At 40.5% G+C, this 25618-nt stretch overlaps 4 protein-coding genes across 5 annotated transcripts; 2 read left to right on the top strand and 2 right to left on the bottom strand.

Annotated features, from left to right (window-relative positions):
* The first annotated feature begins 437 nt into the window (after positions 1 to 437).
* Positions 438 to 18435, top strand: pgm5 (phosphoglucomutase 5). Its single transcript, XM_027014387.2, has 11 exons — positions 438 to 1193; positions 3435 to 3597; positions 4307 to 4453; positions 4565 to 4690; positions 4862 to 5052; positions 5536 to 5690; positions 10395 to 10510; positions 11179 to 11314; positions 11924 to 12107; positions 14605 to 14742; positions 16997 to 18435. Exons 1-11 carry the CDS (start codon positions 936 to 938, stop codon positions 17084 to 17086), a joined length of 1704 nt encoding a protein of 567 aa, XP_026870188.1. The 5' UTR covers positions 438 to 935; the 3' UTR covers positions 17087 to 18435.
* On the bottom strand, positions 17139 to 20886 carry LOC113580064 (transmembrane protein 252). The gene is made up of 2 exons (XM_027014388.2): positions 20383 to 20886; positions 17139 to 19776 (listed from the first exon to the last, which is right to left on the bottom strand). Exons 1-2 carry the CDS (start codon positions 20748 to 20750, stop codon positions 19515 to 19517), a joined length of 630 nt encoding a protein of 209 aa, XP_026870189.2. The 5' UTR covers positions 20751 to 20886; the 3' UTR covers positions 17139 to 19514.
* Positions 20887 to 22305: 1419 nt separating this feature from the next.
* smim15 (small integral membrane protein 15) lies at positions 22306 to 23840 on the top strand. Of its 2 annotated transcripts, none has more exons than XM_027014370.2 (2): positions 22306 to 22392; positions 23053 to 23840. In XM_027014370.2, the coding sequence occupies exon 2, from the start codon at positions 23077 to 23079 to the stop codon at positions 23299 to 23301; it is 225 nt and encodes a 74-aa protein (XP_026870171.1). In that variant the 5' UTR covers positions 22306 to 22392; positions 23053 to 23076; the 3' UTR covers positions 23302 to 23840. The 2 variants fall into 2 exon arrangements, with proteins under 2 accessions (XP_026870171.1, XP_026870172.1); XM_027014371.2 differs by having other exon boundaries at positions 22363 to 22429.
* Positions 23841 to 23939: 99 nt separating this feature from the next.
* Positions 23940 to 25559, bottom strand: ndufaf2 (NADH:ubiquinone oxidoreductase complex assembly factor 2). The gene is made up of 4 exons (XM_027014369.2): positions 25349 to 25559; positions 24966 to 25055; positions 24525 to 24565; positions 23940 to 24295 (listed from the first exon to the last, which is right to left on the bottom strand). Exons 1-4 carry the CDS (start codon positions 25461 to 25463, stop codon positions 24056 to 24058), a joined length of 486 nt encoding a protein of 161 aa, XP_026870170.2. The 5' UTR covers positions 25464 to 25559; the 3' UTR covers positions 23940 to 24055.
* Between the last annotated feature and the right edge of the window lie 59 nt (positions 25560 to 25618).

The raw sequence follows: 25618 nt of genomic DNA, 5'->3' as shown, positions 1-25618 counted from the left end.
AAAGAAATAGCCACAAGAGGGCGTATGAGCTTGTACATGTATTGAACAGACACGCATTTACAAAACATTGAATTTTTTTTTTTTTTACTCCTTTAGTGTAATACAAAGAACTTACGGTTTGGTTTGTAAGTTTTTGTTTATATTTGTAAAGCGTATTTGCAAAGAGAGAACAGTATACATTTATTTTTAATACGTTTAGCTATTTGATGCCAAAGTAAGCTCTAATATTTTAAAATGTATACTCAATATATAAAATATGTATTAAAGTATTTGGCCTCTCAAAAAAAGGCAATTTAAATAACCTGTCTGGTTATTTTCTCATAATGTTTTGTCATTTATTCTAGAGAGTGCCAGGTGATTGCTGTGCACCACAGCACACGTGCCAGAGCCAGCGGGTGCGCGGTGGGCACTAGAGGCGTCGGGTTTCAAAGCGTCGCACCGTATTATCCATCCTCGCGCACCATGCGCTATTTTTATCCGCCACCGACGCTGCTTGAATGAGTTTTGTGACCCTCCCTTATGTTTCTTTTAGCAGATTGTCCCGGTAACAGCTGGAGAAAACGGGCGCGTGACACCGGACCTTGAGATCGGTTTTCTTGTTTTATTAAAGACTTAGATTAAAAACAACAAACAAACATATTCTTATATACAACAGTACACGCGTGTATGCAAGTGTTTTGTATTTAGGTGAAGTTTTCCACACAGCTGTCACGGGACAGTAGCGCATCATCCCAGTCCACGTCTCTCCTATGTCTAGGACGCACCGCAGCCGAGTTAGCGCATAAACGCACTCGTTCAGCAGGAACCCGCGGGAAATTGGAGCTTCCAGAGCTTGGGATACGTCCTGCAGCACTCCCTCATCATCCAAGTAGCCTCCAGCAGTTTTCTTAGGACGAGGACACAACTTTGACGCGTTCCGGAGCGTCTCGGAGATCATGGAGACCAACCCTATACCCGTCTTAACTATTCAAACGACCCCCTTTGATGACCAGAGGCCCGGCACTAACGGGCTGCGAAAGAAGACTTCTGTTTTTGAGAGCAAAAAGAACTATTTACAGAATTATATTCAAAGTGTTCTGTCCTCCATCGACTTGAGGGACCGTCAAGGATGTACCATGGTTGTTGGCAGCGATGGGAGATACTTCAGCCGAGCCGCGATCGAGGTTATCGTACAGATGGCGGCTGCCAATGGGGTAAGAAGATGTTAATGATGAGGACGAAAAAAATGAATTTATTACCCCCCAAATATCAGGATGCCTAAAGCATTACATCGCCTCGTAGATTTGAAAGTGGCGGTGGCACTTCGTCGTGGTCCTAACACTCGCATATTCGGGCTACTACTTGGCCAACTCTGATCTGTAAATCTGTCAAAGCATTGCTGAGCATCTATGCGCGTTTAGCGTGTGTTTAACGAACACTTACTAATCTGTTCATTTATTAGGAACTTTCTCTTTGCTAGATGTAAATGAGACACTTTTTGTGCTATCCCAATTTGACATGATTCCTAAAACCTTTCAGATTCCTTTCAGATCCCCTGTGGACATTTTATTTTCTTTACCACTGTTTGCCCTCTTCCCACTGTTTGCTGCCATTGTTTTGTTAGGGTGTCTACCACACATAAATAATGTCATTAGTCACAATGCATGACATATGTTCCATTCATTTAAGGGAGTTAATCATTTCTTTCCTGCAATTTAATGCCATAGGTGTAACTCTAAGTGCCAGAGGTGTAACGTAGGCCATATTTTGAAATGAAATGAAAATGTTTACGCCAATATTTTATGCTTGGTATTTTCGTCTCTTCAGTGCTTTCAGATGCCATATCTTAACAGTATATGACTTTATCCTGAGATTCATAAGTATACAGCCTCGTTGCTGCGTAAGACAGGTTTGATGGAAGACCAGCGGACAGAGAAAGTCCACTTGCCTGTATTAGGCTTTTTGGGGTTTTCTTCAGCCCATTAGTGAACAGCACAGAAAATGGGAACATAACACAACTTTAATCTTCCATTTGACAGCAGAACTTACATCACTAACAATGATCACATCATGGGAAACAGTTCTGGGAGTGTGATGTACATATTTCTCTTCAGCTAAGAGCGCCATGTGTTATCAGCAGTGCCATGCCTCCCCAGTGCTGTCCTGCCTACACGCTGCTTCCCGCGAGTGAGCCTCCCTTGCTCAGGCCAGTGGTGGGGAAAGCCCAGAGAGATGGCCCAGAGCCAAGCTGTTCTGTACTCTCTGCCCCCAGCTCCTCAAACCACATTCTGTTGGCCTGCGGACACATTTGTCAAATGTAGTCTGGGTATAGCAGCTCATGTACAGTATAAGCTCATTTGTCATTGGTGTATATCTATGGTTAGTATACTTAGCGTTTGTGCATGTTAACCAAGCGTTTGTGTCGCTCGCTCTCTCGCGCTCTTGCTCTCTCTCACACTCGCATGTAAACTCTCAGTAAGTCTCAGGGGCATGTAACATTCAAGCTATGATTTCCTGAGCAGTGTGTGTATCCAGAACCAGGACCTTATATGGATACACTGCTCAAAGGCTTTGGTGGAATATTTTTCACACTCCTGAGGACTGAATCTAGCCAGTGCAGGCAATAAGTCAAAGGCAGCAATCTAAGCATCTAATGAATAGCAGTTTAGCTTAGCATAACAGCAGTAGAGGAGGCACAGGCGTGACAGTGTGCTAGGTCATTAAAAATGCCAGGGTGAAACGGCAGACAATTCACTAATAGAAAGTGACTGATCCTGTAAAGCTTAATGAGTCAGTGAACTGCTGTGACATCTAGTCTGCTGCAGTCAGCTACCTTGTGTGATCTAAGCAGCGTGCGGAAATGTGGTAACCAGCACTCCGTTGGAATGATTCATGCCTAGAAATGATCAATGAGTAGACCCTTAACTAAAATTAGTTCTTGAAGAATGTGCTTTATAGCAGCAGCTGACCTGAGGTCAGGTCTCTCCCATTACAGGCCTAACCATCATCACTCTGTGTAAAACTGTGTGCATGTTCTATGTAAAACGCTTTTCTCAGGTCAGTTTAATCCTGTTGTCGGAGTGCCAAAACATTTCGGGAGGATGTGCTGGCCACTCTGGTATGCAGCAGTAGCTGTGGCTGGCACCTCTGAAGGCTGCAGGTTTCAAGGCGTACCTCTGTCGCAGCTATGCCTGCTGGGATAACTTCTGCATACCATACTGAGCACCCCTGAATCACAGCTTCCAGAAACCCAACCACTCCATTCCACTGGCTCTCTGCTATATAGAAATAGAGAGTATTACAAAAAAAATACATCAAGATGTTTGTTTTGTCCCTTTTAATAATGTGAAACAATGTGGGAACTTGACATGATGACTGTTTCCCTGCAATAATAGCTATAATTGTTTTTGAATTCGTAACTACTCTTCTAACAGCTGATGATGTATGTTCTGCAGATAGGACGGCTGGTGATTGGACACAGCGGTATCCTGTCCACGCCTGCAGTCTCCTGCATCATCAGGAAGATAAAAGCAATCGGTGGTATCATTCTCACTGCCAGTCACAGCCCAGGGGGACCGGCTGGAGACTTTGGCATCAAATTCAATATTGCTAATGGAGGTGAGAAGCCCATGTTCCCATACAAAACAAACACAAGAGATCCAAAAGACCTTTGGAAGCTAATGGTTTTAAAGATTTCTGCTAGAGCCATACAAAAATGACTTCATTTTTCAGTTTCAAAAAGATTTATTTTCACATACTGCGCCGCCCTTGAGTAAATGTGTTGGTTTATGACTCGGAAAGATGTATTTCTCATGTCAGCCTTTGTGGCATGAAAAACATGATACTTCTGAATGACCATGAAAAAAAGAAAACATTCCAAGAGGAGAGCACAGTGAAGGCCCAGGTCATACTTCCTGTGAGAGGAGGTGCAGACACCTCACACTTCCTGTGACTTCTGGTGTTGGGAAGTAGTAATGGCAGGAAAAAAAAACTTTTATCTAACAAGAACAATGATTATGTAACAATTACAGAAACCATTACACTGGGTTGCCCTTGGACTGGTAGTAGACTGGGTTGGTCTTGGACTGTCACTAGATTCTCAATGGTCTGCCATTGGTAGTCTAATAATCATTTTTCATCTTTGTTGGTTTACTTTGATATCCTTAATTTTTGAATAATGCTCATCTCCAAAACTTGCTATAAACTAACTTTTAACATCAACCACTGTTTCATGACATAGGTACATGAAGAAGTAACCACTGTTTTTGTTTTGTTTTGGGTTTTGTTTTTTAAGGTGTTGAATAGTATTTTGGACTCTTGTGTGCAGGACCTTCTCCAGATACAGTAATGGAGAGGATATACCAGGTGAGCCGCACTCTGGAGGAGTATGCCATCTGTCCTGACCTGCATATTGATCTCTCACGCCTGGGACGCCAGGACTTTGACCTGGAAAACAAGTTCAAGCCCTTTCGGGGTTAGCTTTCTCAAACTTCCTTTTTAAAATTTTGTGTTAAAAAAAACATTTAGATGTAGCCAGGTGTCAATGTTGTCATTTGTTGGGAATACAACATATTTCTCTTTGTAGTTGAGATTGTGGATTCTGTTGAGATCTACCTTAACATGCTACGTGGGATCTTTGATTTTGGTGCCATCAAGAGTCTACTGACGGGTCCAGAACAGCTAAAGATCCGAATCGATGCGATGAATGGCGGTGAGAACTTCCCAGAGCCTTTCCGCATGGCCCTTCCTCCTTTTCCCTTTTCTCTAGACATGTTGTGACATCTCTAGCACCCTTAGATCATGTATACATAAACATTCCGTGTTTTGTCCACTATGAATTATCGGGATTTGATATGAAGTCCTGTGATGTGTGTCGCATCAGTGATGGGCCCCTATGTCAGGAGAATCTTGTGCGATGAGCTCGGGGCACCCGCAAACTCTGCTGTTAACTGTGTTCCCCTGGAGGATTTTGGGGGCCAGCACCCCAACCCCAACCCCACGTTTGCGGTGTCGTTGGTGGAATCCATGAAGGGTGGAGAGTTTGGTTTTGGAGCAGCGTTTGATGCAGATGGCGTGAGTATTATTAAGCATCTGATACGGAAAGACTTTAGTAATTAATTCAAAATTAAATTACTAAAAGATTCATAAAGCAAACGTATGCATTGCATTAATACAGAACACTGATAAACCAAATTGTAGCTTAATTGCTAGCTTTCAGTAGAGGTATTAGTTGATTTCCAGCCATTTAACTGAAGTGGCTGAGTGTTATTTGATCCCAAAGCACTGTTTATTCTGTCATTCTAGTGAGTTTTATGTGTCTTGCATAGAGTTTTGAAATTATGACATAAAAATGACAGGAAAAAAGATTAGCAAGAATAAACACAAATTCCTGGTATAAACATTTTTAGTCACACTAGACTTAATTATTTTTCATATTTCTCTTTTTCTGTGATTGTACTTTCTATCAAAATTGTAAAATAATTTGTGCTCTTGTAGTTCTACCAGCAGTATAACACTAATGAGCTGCTACCTGTGTGCGTGTGCTTGTGTTTACAGGACCGCTGTATGATTCTCGGTCAGAACGGCTTTTTCGTGAACCCATCTGACTCACTGGCAGTGATGGCTGCCAACCTGTCCTGCATCCCTTATTTCAGACAGGCGGGCATACGTGGCCTAGCCCGAAGCATGCCCACCAGCATGGCCCTGGACAGGTGAGACAGACGTCCACGCATGCCCAACAGTCACCTCATTTCAGCACCACGTCTGAGAACACGAAGCGGGAAGGCGAAGCTCTGTGGGCTGCATTGCCAGCTGGAGAGTCTGGGACATCTTACATCTTACATACATGCACTGCTTGTGAAGGGAGATGTGATCGATTGGTAGAGATTGGTAAAGTATTGACATTAGCTAAGCGATACCTGCGATTCAACACAGCTGGCGGTAGTTCGTGGATGTGGCTTTGTAGGTGTAAGAATGAGGCTACCATCGCTCAAGCCCCAGGGAGAGCAGCTGTTGAGCTCTATCTTTCACTCGCACTCGTCTGAGTCTCCCACTCACCAGAGGCACCGGTCATAATACAGGGAGACAGTAAGATGTTTCTTAAGGAAAGGAACAGATTTGATTGAAAAAGAAAAGAAGACGTTCAGCTCACTACAATATTTATTAATAGAATATTAATTAGTCATTTGGCCAAATCAGGATACTACAACAATTATTTTTAACAAGGTGCTTTTTTCCCAGGTCTTTTGTCAATGATCCTCAATTTTACTTACAATTTTATTTATTTGTTAATCTACTGACTGAATATGTAGACCTACCCACTGGAACACTTTCTGGGTTGGTTAAAGTAATGCCAGAGGTCAGTGCTTAAAATGGCTCTCTAATGTGGCAGACTTACTGGAATAGCTGATGTGCTGAATGATTTGGGTGGAAACCACCCCCTAGGGCCCTTTTTTCTCAACAGACACTTTCTAACAGACCACCCCTATCTTCGTTCTGTTCACTCTCTGTAATAAAGTTCCCTGTTGTCAGGAGCAGTGGAAGGAATCGGAGGGTAGTAAATGCAGTCAGGGGCTGGTGGAAACTGTGTGATTGCTCTAGAGGAGGTCAGAGGGCAGTAGTGGGAGGGAATGGGAGGGGCAGTAGAATCCATCAGATGGCAGTAGAAGCAATCAGAGAAGAGTAGCAAAATGGCTAGGTCAAGTAGTTGTAGAGTGGGGACCCAATCTCTATGAATAACAGAGTTAGCTCATCTCCACACTCCCAACACTGCCAGGCTAAAAATAACCCTGAGCTTCATCACGCTAAAGATACTCACATAGAGTCCTGGCTTTAAATACATGTGATTTGAGGTCCAATACTATTTTCTTAAATGTGTTTTGTTGTGACTCAGATGAGAGTTTTGTTGGTGTATGGGCACAGCATATTTTATTTCCTTTAAGTATAACTGACCCACTTTTCCACCTCACACAAAAGTTTGGCATGTCCACAGATCTGACAGGAAACTGGCTGTAATGGAAGAATGCGACACCACTAATAACACTGGGAGTAAAATAGGAAGTGATCTTATTCCAAACCACCCACGTCTTGCCATGTGTTAAAGAATGCCCTCCCATAGAACACATTTTTTTACACTTAATTACTCACCATTTGTTTACTGCCATGTTGCCTACATATGATCAACGTTTCTCAAAATATGATTATGTATGCACATTCTTTACAAAATGCGACTCTACAACATGTACATATTTTCTTGCAAATAAAATTAAATAGAATTTAGTTTATGCCATGTTTGAAACAATCATCTGAGCTTTGTAAAAAATCTGTTTGACAGAGAATTGCCAGGATCTTTTGGCCTGTTAAACTGTCAAGTTTCACAGAGTGAAACTTTGCGTCATAGCACATCATAAGTTATCGAGCACTTCAAGTGAAAAGGCTCCTCACCCGGTAATAAAATGGACCCACAATGTTCAAGCAGTAATACACAGAGCCTGATCCTGTGGTTATGTGCTCTGTTCTGGAGATTCTCACGTGTTGTATCAGCTGACCAGTGCCTCCGGGTTTCCTATACTAGACATGAGAGAAAAGAGTGTTGCAAGATACACTAGGGATAATTTGTTTGTTTATTTTTTTATTTTCCTGCACAAAGGAGATCTTGTTTCTAAGCTGACATTACATTTTCCCGGGGAGCCAGGGTTCTTCACTTTTAACTCCTGCTGTGCTGTTAATCCAGCAGTAGATTCAAGTCATCTGTGGAGCACCTGTGTCCACAGGACTCCCACCAAGGCCCTGAGTATGATCACAGTTTGCAACCCAAAGTTTATACTTCATATATTCAAATGAATTACATTCATAGTAAATAGATGCAGCTTGATCAGGAAATTTGTAGTCAACACCCAGTCTCATCAGTGTCATAACACTGTGTTGTTTTGCGAGTATGATGTTGCAATATCAAAGCAAATTTTAGCACAGTTGTACTCTGTATTTCAACAGTTGAACAAAATATTTTTTTTAAATATATAAAACTGAAATGTAGAAAAAACCAAAATGCCGCAGCGCAGCACAAAGAGATACTGGGCAAGTTTTTCCTAGCCTAAAAAAAAATCTGTCATTTTATTTTCAGGCTTAATGTGAGTACATAAAGCACACTCCCAGTGAGACTGATCATTGGTTTCAGAGCACAGGGCTTGTTTTCAGGAACAGAAAGTGAATTTGTCTGCAGAGATTCATGTTGTGTGAGAGCATGACCTCTCTGTCTACAGCCTTTTTAGGCACTGTACAGGCGCTAGCATAGCTGGTGTTTAAACGCTCTGCCACTTAGCTGTGTGTGTTTATGCAGCGCCAGAATGCTGGAGATAAGTTTGTGTCTGTTGTTTGAGAAGATGTGTGTGTGTGTGTGTGTGTGTGTGTGTGTGTGTGTGTGTGTGTCTGTCTGTGTACTCAGGCTTAAGTGTGTGAATAAGTGTAATAAGTGTGTGAGTACATGCTTAGGTGCATACAGTACTCTGCAGCCCCTAGTATTTGATAAGTTACATTTGGCGTGTGTGTAGATGGGTGTGTGGGTGAGTCTGGAGACAGGAAACATCTGTCTCTTTCCTCTACGCAGGTTATTTTCCTGCCAAAAACAGTCTTGGCAGTATTTAACAACATCATAATACAGTACACAATACAGAGACGTAACATGCAAAGATAAAGCGTGAATGAGCATAGGTGACAGGGTCGTATGTCTCACTGAGGAGTTTCTGTTCTGCACCAAAACTTGATCCTTTGCGAGTGAATAGTTCAGCATGCCTGGAATAACCAGCAACACTGCTGTAGGTTGTGCTGTCCTGTGCATCCACTGGGCTGGTGGGATTGTTTACTCATGCAGCTGTGCTGAGGGGAGAGACCAAAGCAAACACCACTGTAGTTCCCTTCCTCATTTTTCAGATGTTTCAATGTTCTTGGACATATTTTGATATTTTGAAAAACATTTCTGAGGCATAAGTGAGAACCATCTTAGGACATCTTTTCCCTCCAAATGACAGCATGGCACCTGGTTACTGAGCGCATGTGCCTGTCTTTTAGTTGTAAACTGAAGATCAGGCTTTATTGCCATGGGGAGGTCACAGCTACCTGGTGCAGGTGCTGAACTCCAGGAAGGAGGGCCATTTTCCAAATGTTATGTTCTTGACATTTTAAAAAAGCCAAACATACTTTCTCACAGGCTCTCTTAATTTTCTTTTTTGCATCTACTGTTTTTCTCTATCCATCTCTCTCCCTTTCTAGGTTTTGCTTTCTTACACACATACACACGTACGTACACACACGTATCAAAGATGCAAAACATGTTTGTGTCTAAAAGAGCAGGGCCACACTTACCGCTTGTTTTGGCTGGAGATATGTGAATAAATTATTAACAAAAAGTTAAAGGGTCAACAAGTCAAGATTTTAGTTTGCCGTCACCATGCCAGGTTTTCCTTTCCAGGCCGCACCCCAGGCAAATAACAGCGCTTTACTTTTATTTAGTAATTCCAGCCAGGAGTAAACATCTGAAGCTCAGTTACGTTACTGCTTCTCTCTCCTGCTCACAACCCATAATGCCAGACTGCATTGTCTGAAAATAGTCATGTATATATTAGCAAGTAAAAAGAATTAGCAAGTAAAAAGAGTTTAACAAGCCTATCTGCAGTCTCTTTGTATAAAGGGGTGCATGCTTAAAGGTTCTCTCTGGAACAAACTCATATAAGCAGGAAACATGCCCACTGACGTGACTGCACCGCAGAAAGGTCCAGCGTTTTTGTTAGTAGATTGGTATCTTCCCTCCACCCCCACCCCCCGTCTTTTTGGTTCCTCCCTCTTTTCTCCAGCTCACCGCATCTCCTTTGTGAATAGCTCCAGCTCTGGCCAGGGCTCAAAGTAAACACTAGCCAAAAGCTTATTCTGCTTTGTTCCTGCTCCATTTGCCTTATTACGATAGCACATTTGAACCTGTATAATTGTGTTAGTCCAAACTCGTAAGGTCAGTGTGTGGCATGTGACCAATGATTTTATGTAAAACAGAAATGGTCCATTCTGGAAAAAGAGGACATATCTCACTTTGCCTGGCAATGTAGTATACCAGAGTTGTTTGTTCTCTGACATTGTATTATTTATTTTTACTCCTGATGTTCCTCTTCCTCCTCCAGATCATCGTCATCATCATCATCATCATCATCATCATCATTATCATCATCATCATCTTCTTCTTCTTCTTCTTCTTCTTCTTGTTCTTCTTTCTACTTCTTCCTTTGTTCTTCTTCTTATTCACATGTTTTAACTGTAATGAAATATTTGTATGAAATGGGCATTTTACTGTACATTAATGCTGATGCTAAAGTATTTGGGCCAAACAACAACAACAACAAAAAAAAATCACACATGCTGTTTACTTGCAGAGTGGCCAAAGCCATGAAAGTGGCACTGTATGAAACTCCTGCAGGCTGGAGGTTCTTTGGGAACCTGATGGACTCCGGCAGGTGCTCCTTCTGTGGAGAGGAAAGCTTTGGAACAGGTGAGTGAGATATCACTACAGGCTCCTGGGAGGGTACACCACATCGGCACACTCACAGCCTTTATTTGTCTGTTAAATGTCTGGTAGGCAGGTCTGGACAGAACCCTTCTGTAGTGTCTAAAGAAACCTCTGGAGCTGTGACTTCATTACTGCCAAAACACTTGCCTATTACAGCACACTGATTCATCACGAGCAGCACCTCAGACAGCTTTTGCTGTTATGTTTGTAGTACATGGTAGTCCTCAGCCACAGTGCGAAGCTCGGCCATTCTTCTGCTATAAAAGGAAGACAGACCAGTTAAACTCAGAGAGAGAGAGAGAGAGAGAGAGAGAGAGAGAGAGAGAGAGAGAGAGAAAGAGAGACAGAGACCTGGAAGTGAGATAGAATGAGATAAAGGTCTTCATTTATAGAAAGCTGAAGAATCATCCCCTCTAGATCATCCATATATGGGTACTGCAACATGAAAATCACACACAATCATTTGTTTGGCCTCACCATTATTTCTGTTTACGATTTCTATTTATAGTGGTTAGACACTCAATATCATTAGACACTTTCCAACATCAATATCCCATTGATTTTGAATTTCAAAAGTATAAAAAACAATCAACCAAAATAAATAAACATGAACAACATGAATACCCTTGCTGCTCTGTTCACTGCCACAGGTTCGGACCATATCCGTGAAAAAGATGGCCTGTGGGCGGTGCTAGTGTGGCTGTCAGTCATATCCGTGCGAAAGCAGGGAGTTGAAGAGATAGTGAAGGACCACTGGGTCAAATTTGGCCGAAATTACTACTGCAGGTAACCTTCAGCACCATGCATGCATGACCCATTTGCTCGTAAAAATGTTTAGTGCAAGTTTTGTACAGGTTTGTCTGGACTGATTAGCGTAAGCCATTACTTATCTCCAGCACAATTTCTGACCAGAATCCTTCTCTCTCACTGCCTGCTTGTAGCTGCTATCTTAGCTGCTTCCCCATGAGAGAGGACCACTGAAGCCCGCGCTCCTCTGAGTGCTCCTCATATTCCATGCATTCCGTGTTCCCATACAAATTTCCCACAGCAGGAAGGCACGAGCTCTACCACTCTGCACGCAATAAGCTCTTCTGCTCTTACTCTGCCAAGATTGCTAAATAGGTTGCTAAATCTGGGTAAATTATGCACTGAAGCTGTTTTTATTATTTTATTATTATTTATTATTTTAGTATTATTATTTATTTCCGTTTCTGTAATACCACAAGTTCCAGGAAGTTTTATTCCATTTCAATGTTGCAAAAATGTTTGAAGAAGGGAATTTCACAATATGATTTCATGAGCTGTATGTATTCTCCAAATATATGACAGCTGGACGTTTTGATTGGATGTGTGGCACTATTAGACATTGCTGTACTTATCTATCTTAAATGCCAGGTTTGATTACGAAGGCGTAGATCCCAGGGCAGCATATTACCTCATGCGAGATCTGGAGGCGGTGATCACAGACAAGGCCTTCATCAGTCAGAAGTTTGCTGTGGGAAACAATGTCTACAGCGTGGAGAAAACCGACAACTTTGAGTACATTGACCCGGTGGATGGCAGTGTTTCGCGAAACCAGGTTAGTGGCAGCTCGCTTTGAATGGGTCAGCCTCCATAAAATGTTGTATTGCTAATTCAATCAAAACTTCAATCACTCCCCAGAATGTTCAGTACAAAGTGATTGTGTTATAGTTTTAATCCTGATACCTTCCACTAAAATATATGCATTAGGAAAAAATCTTTGTTTCTATGAAAGTCTCTGTGAATGTCCTGAGCTCTGTAATCAGCATTAAAATCAACAAGGACTAGTTGTATTATCTAATCAGGAAACATCTTTATAATAATAGTCCTTTTCTCTATTAAATATTTTTGTATTCAGGCAGCATATTGAAGGGTCAGCTTTGGAGGTAAGGGCTTTGGAGAGAGATTTGAGGATATTTATACTGGGATAGTTCACAGATCACTAAAATGTGATGCATGCATTTTTTTTAGCTCTTCGCTGTGCTTGTAAAAAGAAGCTGTCTGGGTTTTGTAAAGCGTTACAGGTTTATAACCAACTGTTTTCTACTCAGAGGGAGAATTCTCTCCTTACACCAGCACAGACCACCCACAGGGGAGAGGCTGTGCACAGGCTGCCGCTTCTGACCATGCAAAGATTAAAGACTCAGCTTTGCTGATGAATATAAGGAACAGATGGTGGATGGTGAACTGTTTTGGACTCCACAGACTGTACAGACTCCACATACTGTACTGTCCACAGACACTTTCAGATTTAATTGTACAGTCAGTGACAGAGCTGTGATGCTGCTGTTTCACTCATCCCTCCATAGATATCCTTTGGTCATATAATCCATCCTTAAAAAGGTATTTTATTCATTTGGCCCTGGAATGTGCCCTTTATTATGTTTTTGAATGTGTTTTTCTTAAGCCGTTACCCAAAGAAGTCCAGGCAGAAAATGTACATTTACACATTTACTACAGACACGGATGTGTAAATGAAAATGCCCAATGTCTGACAAGCCGTCATTTTCTGGCCCTTTCACATATATGTCAGTATGGGATTAGCACTAGCAGGATTTCACACATACACGCACACACACACACACACACACACACACACACACACACACACACACACACACACACACACACACACACATGCACACACTCCACCCCATGTTTGAGTTTACCCAGCTGACTCCCTTTGTTTCATCCAGGAATTTTTGGAATTTCCCACCCTTTCCTTTGACATCTGACAACTAATAGTTCTCTCTGTCACACACACACATATGCGCTTGCATGCGCGCACACACACAACGAAACACACAGGCACACAGACAGATGCACATACACACACACACACATACATGTGTGTCTATGAATGAATGTTCACTCATTCATTCCCTTGCTCTGTCACCACAGACTAGTAACTCTTATATTTCATCTACACTTTACACTTTCCAAGCCCTCAACTTCTGACCCCTGACCCTTAATCCCTGACCCCTGACCTCTGGCCCTACACCACCCCATTTCAGCACTGCACAGGCTCACCTAGCAATGTCTGCTAAAGTCTTCTGGGACAGAAACAAACACCTTGAGGGATGTAGGCATGTGTTGCACTCTGAATGCAGATCTGCCTACTGAATGTTGTGCTGGGTTAAGTTCACTGGTTGATAAAGTGTTGACATTGGTTACACAATAATGTGCCCGTGACCTGTGAATCATACACACACACACACACACACACACACACACACACACACACACACGCAAACACACACACACACACACACAGCAGATTGGCCATCCGGTCCAAATGTGCAGGCGGCATCTCAACACCCCAACATGTATTACGGCAACAGACATTCCACTCCAGGCCGGACTGTGTCAGCTGTCCCAACCTCTTGGCACAGACTGTCAGTGGGGAGACGCAGGGGGCTGCAGAGAGGCCCTCAGCTGTCAGAGACATTCACACACACACACACACACACACACACACATACACACACACACACACACACACACACACACACACACCCTGCTGGGAGATGGTTAATGACACTGTGGTGACAAGGAATGAACAGAGAGGCCTGAGGCGATCTTCACGCTGCCCAGAATCAGAATTCACGGCCCGCTCGGTCTTCTCTGTCTTTCAAACTCACCCGCTTGGATGGGCCCTCACTCAAGCGCTCAAACATACAAACACCCTCACATGCTCACTAATTCTCACATCTGTGTCGGCAGTATCTGCCGACTCTCTATTAGTGACATCTAGTGGAGAATTACCCCAACCACATAAATGTCCGTGATAAAAAAAAAAAGATTTAAAATTAGATGCCTTTTTCTTTGTCACCAGAAACTTATAGCCATTAAAGGTAAAGAAGCATAGATTTGATGTTTGTGTTGGATGAGTACGTCTCCAAAAGTCCTGAAGTGATCAAACCTGCCACCTTTACGTCCTGGCTGATGCATTTAGTAACTAGACCCCTGTCACGTTCTTGGCTATAGGTTTTCATGTTGTTGCTGTTCCTGGTGGAATAGCCTCTGATGGCATCTGCTGTTATTTTAACCTCCAGGGACTAAGGATCGTGTTCACAGACTCGTCCCGCATCATATTCCGGCTGAGTGGTTCTGGGGTCGGAGTGGGAGCCACTATCCGTATTTACGCTGAGAGTTACGAGAGAGATCCAGAAAGACACAGCAGGGAAACGCAGGTAATGGCCTCTCCTATCACCACACACACAAACACAAACACACACACACACACACACACACACACACACAGAGGATGTGAGTGTCCAGACAAATTGGGCACATGCCAATTTTACATCAAAATGATGTTGTTATTTGGACTTGTTTTATCTTTATGGTAGTTTTCTAATTATTCAGCACATTTCTTCAGACCTAGGCTAAAGTGTCATAATTTTTATCAGTACCCCCTTGATGTTCTGTTGACTGTGTTGCCAAAACCTGTGCTTGCTGGCACTTCCTTCCTCTCTGGGTATGACAGAAGACATTTTAAACATGAGGGTGTTTGTTTATATTTCTGTGATGGATGGAATTTACAGGGAGAACACAGGAAGCCTTTAGTGCTCTCTCTCTGATTGGTGGCATACAGATTTGCCAAAACTAATCTATTCTGCAACAGCTCTCTTCCGTCCCAGGTTAAACTTGTTTTGCTTCCTGACTTCAAATGCAGAACTCAGGAGAACTGAAATTCAGTTGTGTCTCACTGTCACTTTATATATTTATAGATTCTACTATGCAAAGACTTACAATGACCAGGTATATGCATTTTCTATAAATGAAGTAATTTACTTAACAACAATCAAAGCAACCTGATATCATTGTACTTCTAACATATTTTACAAGAGTAAACTATATATATATATATTTAATACAGTGTATGGTTGCTATGGTGTTGCACCCCTTTAAGAGACCTTATATAAGTGGCATTGATCAATCTTTAGCCATAAATAATGGAGTAATGGACCTTTTATTACTACCATTGCAACATTAGCAATGAAAGCACGCAGCATGTCCTTTAACGAGTAATGACAAGAAATCTTTTATAACAAGACACTATCAATTGTTCATAAGTCCATTTATTGAAGCTGTTATTGATGTAGTATTGTCTTCATTTCTTCACAGAAGCAATTATCATTATTTTAACTGGAGCTCATTTTTTACATTATGTATAACTAATATATATATATGGAACTATATATATATAACTATTATGTATAACTAATATATATATATATATATATATATATATATATATATATATATATATATATATATATATATATATATATATATATATAGTTCCATTACAGAGTTCTCAGTGGGATTGTTTACAGCAATTACATTTTCTTTTATTGCATAATTAAAAAGGTTTTGGATTCTTATATTACTTGGGGGTGATGATTAAGGTTGCTAGTAATAACATTAAAACTAATGAATTGGTAATAATAAATAAAAAGAACATTTGTGTAGTGTTTATTTTGTGCAAATACACACCGGACAAATGCAATATAGACAATATACAAATTTAAATAAAGAGCAATAAAATTATAACCAGCAAAAAAACAAACAAACAAAACAGCCATAAAAAACCCAAACGTTTTAGATAGCAAGGTGGGAAAAAGAGGGTCTTTACTCTCCAAAGCAGAACAGAGAAGCTCTCAAAGAGCACAGAGCTGGCTTAACAAAAAAAGCCACAGACAATCGCTAGCAGAAGCCTCGGGGTTCTGACACATGGCGGAGCAGCAACAATCCTCGGGGCGTCTTGTTGAGCACAGTAGGCGAGCAATGCACAGTATTGGATGAGTGTACCTGCGGGCTTTAAATAACGGGAGAAACAAGAGGAGGCAAGCTAGACACAGTGCACATGGTTAATAACCAGGTGACTGCGAGGAAGGCAGGCATGATGTGTGTGTGTGGCAGTGGGAATGTCCCATGGGTGGGGTGACTGGCACACCATGACATTTGCAAAAAAACTTTTTTTATTCTGAAATATTTCATCTGATTATTTAAATGACATAATTAATCAAATTAGTGTTACTTGATAATAACCAGAGTCTATTTAATGAGCATTGTTTACTTGTTCATTTGACTGAAATTTGATACTATTGTATGATTGTTTGATGGTTTTATCAGCCCCCCTCCCCCAACCACTTCACTAGCCAAGAGATCATACCAGTATGAACCAGACTGATTAAAGAACAACCTTAGAATGACTAAGCAATCAAAGGGCATCCAGGCACATGGAACAATATTGTGTTATAGGCACAGTTTGGCCTCATTTATTACCTTTATGGAGTCTAAATAGGGAGTGCTTACGTGGGCGACAGGATCAAAAAAACATTTGTCGTGGTACTCCTGGAATATTGGCACGCCTCTGTTATGACGACCTTGATGGGTGAAGCTTTTTCCATTTTCTTGTGTTTGCGCGTTGTTGCATAGGTTGTGCTGGGGCCTCTTATTGCCATTGCTCTGAAGATCTCGGACATCCACGAGCGGACCAGCCGCCGGGGCCCCACTGTGATCACCTGAGATGGGTGCGGTGATGCATGCTGGGGGCCCAAACCCCGAGACGGTCTTCTTCTGGGACCCAGTCTCCACATCTTCACAACCTAGCCGTCACTTTCCCCATGCTGCAGACACGACTCTACAACTCTCGCATGGCACAACTTCTCACTGGCATATATACACTGTTTATGGGTTTTGCTGCTGTTTTGCAGACTAAACACTATCCCTATCCCTCGTCCTGCTTTTCTTTCCCTTCATCCATTTTCCCTCTCTCTTTCTTTCTCACTCACTCTGCCTCTCCCTCTCTGCTCCTCGCAGTCTCACAGAGAGCCGTTGTTCTTCTATTGGGGGGCTCTGTTTAAAGCTTGACTTCTGTTGCACACTTACATAGGCTATATGAGCCACACGTAAAAAACCAGGAGCAGAATGATATGTGCATTTTATTACCCATAATGCCACATTCACACTGCATTTTTTGTTTGCATGACCACCCAATATTCTGGGGATGTTGAACGCAGTGGGGGGAAGAATATATTCTTTGGTTTTTAAGATGACTGTTTATAGATGTTTATATATAAACATTTGTCATTATTGCACTTGAACACTTCCTGCTGTTGCATATAAATGTAATAACACATAAACATTTACTATTATTGCATATAAACATTTACTATGGAAGAGTGTTCCTTGCGGATGCTTAGCACGTTGCTGGCTGTGTGTGCTTTCTTCTGGAGCGCTGACCATGGTCTCCCCATTCCCAGTGTGTTGTTTGGTTTCACAGCAAATGGCAAGGCCAAACTTTATTGTTCCAGAACATCACAGAGTGCATTTTGTTTGAAAGTGCCAGTTTATACAAATGTCTAAAACACCAGTGGAGGGAGAGTTTGTAATCTGTAGATCATGCAGTGTGAATGGGGCATTTGATAATGATATGCACAGCTGCAGGCTATAGAATGGATGGGTTGTAATCATTTAAGGTCAGTATTTCGGCATATATCAGTATGGGGTCACTGCAGTGTTAAAGAAAAATGCACTCAATACCAACAACAATACGAGGGAGCAATTTTTTCACCCACTTCGTGATATGAAAAATATTTTAGGAGTATAATTCAAGAAACCTTGCAAAATGTAGAATTAAGATCCAACATGCAAAGTGTTATCTTTGAAGCATGTTTTTTGTTGATGTTATATTACAGCTTATGACTTGCTAACATTGGTTTTGTTTTGCAAGTCTTTCAGAAGGCTATCAGTACCACTTTTTGAAATGTGAAATATTGATCTTTCCTTTAGATTAAGAAGAAATGACAACCAGAAATAAATGCAGCTTTTGAATCAGTTATAAATTTAAGAATAATAAAAAGCAAATAGCAAAACCAGTGCAAATGAATTTAATTTCGGATCCTACGTTTTACTTTAAAAACTGCCATTTGTGTGTATGGGGTTAATGGTAGTTGAGTGGATAAGGTCCTTGACTAGTAATCGGAAGGTTGCCAGTTCAAGCTGTACCACTGCCAAGTTACCAGTGTTGGGCCTCTGAGTACCCTTAACCAACAATTGCTCAAAAATGGCTTTGGATAAAAGCATCAGCTAAATGCTGTAAAAAGGGGGAAAAGTGTATTTAAATTCACTGTTTAAATGCATCTGAGACGATTCCAGACTAGTTTATTCAGTGGTTATTAAACTATAGAAAATTTCAATAGAAAATCCCCATTGAAACTGCAATTTAGCTCACAAATGGATATAAACAGTGGTTGAGAAGGCAGACCTACATTGAGAGATAAGTTCCATGTTCAAAGCTTTGGGCAGTGAGGGAGCAGACATAACAATATGACAGGCATGACCTATTGATGCAAAAAAGAACATCGACAAGGCTTCAATATGCCAACAGAGAGACTCAGTGCTGGACCTTTGCAAAAGGTTTACGCATAAGTTGGGCACATTTGCAAAGTGTTTTTTGTTACTGTCTCTGCATTGTCTTTAATGTATGGCTTTTCAGCATATTGTCCATTGTTGTATTGTTACATTCATTATCATTGTTCCAATATTCAAGACAATTTTCACTCCCTCATGTAACAGTGATCATTATGTGATGATACTTTGGGAGCTCACACCTACCATTACATAGAATGATCACATCATGTTCTCATAAAAACAAAGAAAAAATGAGAACAAACAAAAAACTATTTGCTTTCTCTGGCTCCAGTGTCCTTCATACTAGTATCATGTCCTGTTTTTATTTTGTTCTGATGAAGTTCCATCTTCATAATCATCTCACAACCTACAGTCTTTCAGTCTCTTTTGGCAGATTGTTGGAGTATACCAAACTTTTTCATTCTTCAACAGTCATCCAATTATCCGATCAAATGAGAAAAGGATTAGTTTTAAGAATCACATTACTCCCAATGACTCTGAAGTTGGGTAACAAATAAGATTCTCTGAAGAATGCAGGTTCTCAAACAACCTGGAAGCTTCTAAACTCACTTGGTGCACTTCTGCCTGAGGCTTGTGGTTCACTCCAGCACTGAAGAACAGCTTGCTGGTAGCCAGGTGGCTGCTCGAGGCTGAAGGTCTCATTAAAGGTCTCTGAGCAGCTCTCAGTATACACAGGGGGTGCCAAGTCCAGTATTCTTGTGCCTGTAGGTATGGCTGCAATGTCTCCGACAACATTAGTACCAACCTGGGATTCCTCATATGATGGAGGATAGAAGTTTGGTCTGAAAAAAAAAATGTTCATGGAAAAATTACATTTTTCATTTGCTTTTTGACTGGTGATCATGGTCTTTACATTTTGCATCCAGCAAACGAAAGAACTAGTCTTGTTTGCTAATGGTGTGCAAAAATTTCACTTTGCAGATTTGTTATTGAAGTTTTCCCAGCAGCTATTTCACATGCCATACTAACTTCCATTGTTGGAACTAAGTGATCTGTTGAGTCCTGATAACATTTCCGTAACACATGGTATTTGTTCACAGGCCCTGGATGTTGTGTTTCGTAGTTTATGTGTAGCTAAATTCAACACTCAAGTTTGCCAGTGTTGCTTTTTTCAAAGTTTACTGAGACAAAAAAAATGTACTTTGAGTGTGAGCTTCAGGGCTAGTACTGATTCTGGTACTTTAGTGCATTTATATTAGATTATTATTTTCCTGTGTATTAAGCCTTCTGATCTGCAATGTTCCTTCAGCGACTATAGATCTTTGCATCACTTGCATTTAAAGTCATGAGTAGTTTCCCTACATATAAAGCACTGTCAAAAGTATGTCAGATATGTGTGTCATAGAATGGTGACAGACATAAATATAGTAATAACAAGTCAATCCTACCTGTCTACAGTAAAAACGTGAATTTCAGTGCCTTGTAAGCTTCTCCTAGATTGCTTGAACAGCACTTTTTTCATTCCATGACTGACAGCCCATAACATCCCAGTGGCAAGAAGGATGAATCCCAGCATGAGGACGAGGTAAGTGAAGACATCCCTGAGGGTCTGCCTTTGATCACTTGAGATGGAATTAATTAAGACACCTCCACAGATGAGACTTAAGCCAGCCGTGGGCACCACAAGACGGCCTGCTGCCAGCAGGTGCTTCCTTTTGTTCATAGTGTTCGCACAGATGAGGACCCAGGTGCTTTCTCTATCAGTCTGGAGAGCAGAATTAAGCTGCACGAGTTCCAGTTGCACAGTCAGTCGCATCTAAATAGGAGATCCTCCGAATTGCGATTTATGAGGAACGGACTGAAGTTTGACCTACTTGACGTGTATTGTTAAAAGTCCCAGGCCTACTGAGTGAAGTAAGCAGTAAAAGGCAACTCCAGGGCTTTGTGTGGAAGTGGTGTTATGATAAGACTTGTGTAAAAGTCTGTGATAAGGCTTGTGCAAAATTAAAGTTGCGCCCTGGTCTGATGGAACGCCACATCATCTTCCACGCAGTGCCAGAAGACTGACTTCTTTCTTTCAAACATAAAAGCATTTGTACATAGACACTCTGGTGTTGGCTCATTACTAAAACGTTTAACTCATTAATAATGTCTTACTTATATTTTATGTGACAGTAATGTTCTGCTTCAATCCATATTTTACATTGCAAGTGGGTAAACTTAAAATTACACACACAAATAAAATCTATTACCGAATAGTTTAAATAACATAATTGAACATAATACTGAAAAATGAACAGCATGAACCGCACTGAGAATGTGTTCTGCAAATTCTGTTTATTAATCAAAAGATGCTATGAATTGCAAGCAATAAATCAATATCTCTACAGTGCACTGTGTTATATTTAGTGTATATTTTCTAGAAAGATGTGATATTTAAATCAGTGTCTCAACTTGGACTCTTTTACAACTTAGCCAATAAAGTGTAAAAGTGTACAATGCAACACTTTTATTGCTCAGGTCTAAAATATATCAAATGGGACAGAGAGAACTGCATAGGCATACACAAAATTACAATGCAACACTAATTATTATTCCTCCACATCTGATAAATAGTTATGACGTAGGCTGTATGTAACATTTGCCTTTGGCAAAGCAGGCAGCCCTCTGGTTTCTCACAAACCCTCTTGTGAATGAACAGTACACAATTAATATTTATGATTAATTTATAAATTATTTGCATATCATTAGTCTGCCACTCAGGACTGTGATGAATGAGCTGTATCTTTTTACTACGTTCATAAGAACAATTTATCTAATACTATATAAAAGCTGAGCTAATGAAAAGGTTTATGACTTGTATCAAGTTCTTATCTAATAATAGCTAACCCTTTGCCTTATCTCCAAATGCCCATGGAAATTCAATAAAGTGAAGTTCAAACTATGGAAAGTTCTGCAAAGGTGTAGAAGTCTGAAAATCACTGTTAGTTCCTGGTTACACAGGATCAGGCCTACTACACAAAAATATGAAATATTAGAAATATAGATAAAATAATTCGCACTACCCACACCATCAGAGAGTATTATTCTAATTATACGAGTGTTTATAATAATAAAGAGAAGGTTGCTTGTTAAATCATTATACAGCTGCAGGAAAACATGCATTTCTGCATGAATGACAACTAGAATGTGACTATCATCTTCCAAGTCATAATAATCAATAAACAGTAAAAAAAAAAAAAAAAAAAAAAAAAAAAAAAAAAAAAAAAACATACAAACAAAAAAAACTAACAAACAAGTTTTTGAAGTAAAAACATAGTACAGAAAGGCAACGGAAAACTACAATTACCAAATCCGTCTGACGGTCGTCTGGTGCGTCATTTCCGTCTTCGTTGTAAACGGAAGTGCCATTGAGCGGTAAAATCACCGCCTAAAGTATTTAGCTCTTCGTTTGAGAGGTGGGTAACGAGTTATTTGAACATTTCCTAATTTAGGGTAGGTGGCGTTCCTCTCAGCTCAGATTTACAAACATACGGTAGATGAATGCAGTCTAAAGACATATTTATAAGATAACCAGGTTAACTACTTAGCTGTGTATCCGGGTTTATCTAAATTAGCAAGCAAGCTAAAGTTGAGGAGCTCGCAGATATCAAAGGGCGTGAGAGATTTTGGACTGGTATATCAATTGTCCATAAAGTGTAAAGTGTTTTCAGAAACGGTTCGATTAAAACATAACTAGTTTTCCGACCTATTAAACCAAAGCGCGAAAATGTCAGCTGGTTAGCTAAATAAGTTTGCCAGTGTAGCCGAATAGTTACTAAGATGGTTATTAATTGCTTTTTGAAGTAGCAGCGTGGTCATGGTCTCAGATTTGTCAGCCTCAAATGACATGTGGGTCAAGTTAGATAGTTAGCAAGGAATGTCAACAGTTCAACAACATCGAAGTTCTGCTAATAGTTTAACTATCATTCATTGAAAGTAATGCGGACTGTATTGGTTTAATTCAAACTTTTGACACTCATTAGTAATTTGTAGTAGAAACAGTTGTCTGTTTACTGATATCTGACTGAAGTGACCTTTGTCATCTTCTTCCCTTGTTTTTAATATTAAAATTGGAGGTTCTCGACCACGTTCATCAGAAGATGATTGATTTTAAAGGCTGGGCAGAGTATGTAGTAGAGTGGGCAGCCAAAGACCCATATGGCTTTCTCACCACCGTCATCCTTGCCCTGACCCCACTCTTCATCGCCAGTGCTCTGCTCTCCTGGAAACTTGCGAAGATGATTGAGGCCAGGGACCGCGAACAGAAAAAGAAGCAGAAGCGACAGGAGAACATAGCAAAAGCCAAGAGAGCCAAGAAGGACTGAAATGGAAATTCAAGGGATGCAGAGAGATGAATGTGTTCCCATGTCTTTTAAGGCCCCCCCCCCCCCGTTTGCTGCTCCACACACCAGGCCAGCTAGTGTGTGGGCTGAGACTGGTCTTAAGGGCGGACTTACCCCATGCTGAGGAGAGTACGGCATGCAGGCTGCATAATCCAGTTCGCAAGATGCAGGTTTTTGGGGTTTTTTTTCTGGAAAATTATCCATACCTTGGAAAATTAACTGCAACATCCTGGTATGATTGTAGCATTCAGCATTCCAATGTTTTTTTGTTTTTTTTAAATGAAGTTCAGCTTTTCCACCTCTAATTTCACTTTTTATTAAAATGTTTTGTTTGTGTTTGAGAGTCTGGATTGTTAGTGATGTTTTAGTATTTGATATTATGAACCAACATTTCCCCCCAAATGATTTAATATGGCCAAATTAGAAGATAAACACTTCATCATTTCAGTTTTTTTTTTAAACCCAGCAAATGTCCTTAACATCACATAAGGAAATTAATTTATTTTTAAGTTAAAGATTATCAAGTTATGCAAGCAGAGGAAGCATCTAAACTTTAAGTTTACCATATCTGCATGATTCATGAAATATTTAAAGTCTCAGAAAAATGGGGAAAAATGAAGTTAGTCAAAGTATTGCAAGGTTTAATGAAGTACTAAATTACATCAGGGGGTAATTCAATCTTTTATAGAAATGTTTCATAATCTAGACATGAGTAAGAGTAAAGTTTGAGACAGCCCTATTTTTTGGGAGGTGCCCAGGACCCAGGTTGGAACGTGTTGGCAGTGCTAACAGGATCCTCACTGGTTTTAGATTGTCCAAACTGCGCAGTGGCAGCGTGACCTGTAATCTGAGTCTGAACAGGTTGAGCCACAAGTCCCTCTTCGTAGGCTTTGGCTTGCAGCTCGAGGTCTCTGTCTTCAGCCTCACGAGCCCTGATTTTGATTTGTTCTTGGTAGCACTGATTCTCCTGCAGCTCCTTCAAGAAGGAAACAAGACAGGGCTTATGTGATGCTTCACCAATTACATCATCACTCTGTTTAAAATGAAACAAAATAAATGATGCAGCTACCCTGCTAAAATACTAATCTAAAGAAAAATTCACCCTTTGTTTTACCCATGATTGTTTCATAAAGGTTCCTACAATAGGCTTTATTGGGTTTGGGTTCCATAGTATGGTATAAATAGATAAATAAATAACTGCGCACCTCTGCCGTGGGTGGATGCTTGCGTCTACCTCTAATCCAAGCTGAAAGAAACGGTGTGGATTGTAAATAAACTTGAATCCACATTATATCTGCACAGTCAAAGCTAATGTAACTATTTAAAAGTTTCACAACATTTGTCTATTTAGGATTACTAAACTGCTAATAGAAAAGTGTCTGCAAGAAACAGTTATGTCTAAATGTTTTAACCCAAAGCAACTTGGACACAAACGTTTGATTAAGAAAATTGAATCCTTGTATAATTTACTATCTCCCAAGCTTCTTGCCCTTCCCTAATGAAAAGGTTTATATTTTTAACTTTCCACAAGACAGCTATTTGTTTCCATGCTATTTAAGTTTCCATATTCTGAAATGCGATTCAGTGTAACAATTTCCAGGATTAGCTTCTTATTTTCACACCGTTAGGTTATACATTTATATTACCATCCCATTCGGAAGGAATCTGTCCCTCCACGTATTCAAACTCTTTTGTAACGGAGGCCTCCACGAACCGCCTGGGCCGGACAACCCGTCCTTAGGTTTACCAGGGGAAACAAAACATCGGTGTAAATGGGCGAGTGTAAAGGTAAAAACAAACATTTACTCTTAAACCCTCTCTGCAAATGTCAAGGGCAACAGAGTAGCTTACTGTCACAATCACTAAAATTAGTACATGGAGCTTTAACAACATGGATGCAATCTGAATTACTAAAAGATGTGTAAAGCATAACAGTCTCTAAATTCGTGTGATAATCTAGCTAAATGTTTTGATAATGTTTTGGTTAGTTTCTAGAAACGTATGCTAGCTAGAGTGGTGCTTAACGTACCTGTCCATGTCTTCTGTTCGGGTATGTAGTAGTATTTATTTCCTAAATGGTCTGTTCCGACATTTTCTTTAACTATTCCAAAAGTTCTCCGCAGGCGAGAAATAAAACGGCTCATTACAACAGTTAGATGAACAAAAACGACAATATTTACTCTTTCTGTAGAAGCAGCTTCTGCGCTGGTGATGTGAGAGTGATGTAACGCAATCGCGTTAAAATAAGACGTGACCTGATTGGTGCTTAGCAGTCGCTCTAACCAATCAATTCATATTA

Source organism: Electrophorus electricus, chromosome 23, assembly GCF_013358815.1.
Source record: "Electrophorus electricus isolate fEleEle1 chromosome 23, fEleEle1.pri, whole genome shotgun sequence".
Taxonomy (NCBI): domain Eukaryota; kingdom Metazoa; phylum Chordata; class Actinopteri; order Gymnotiformes; family Gymnotidae; genus Electrophorus; species Electrophorus electricus.
The sequence above is the reverse complement of the archived record's forward strand: the minus strand, read 5'-3'. Positions and strand labels throughout refer to the sequence as shown.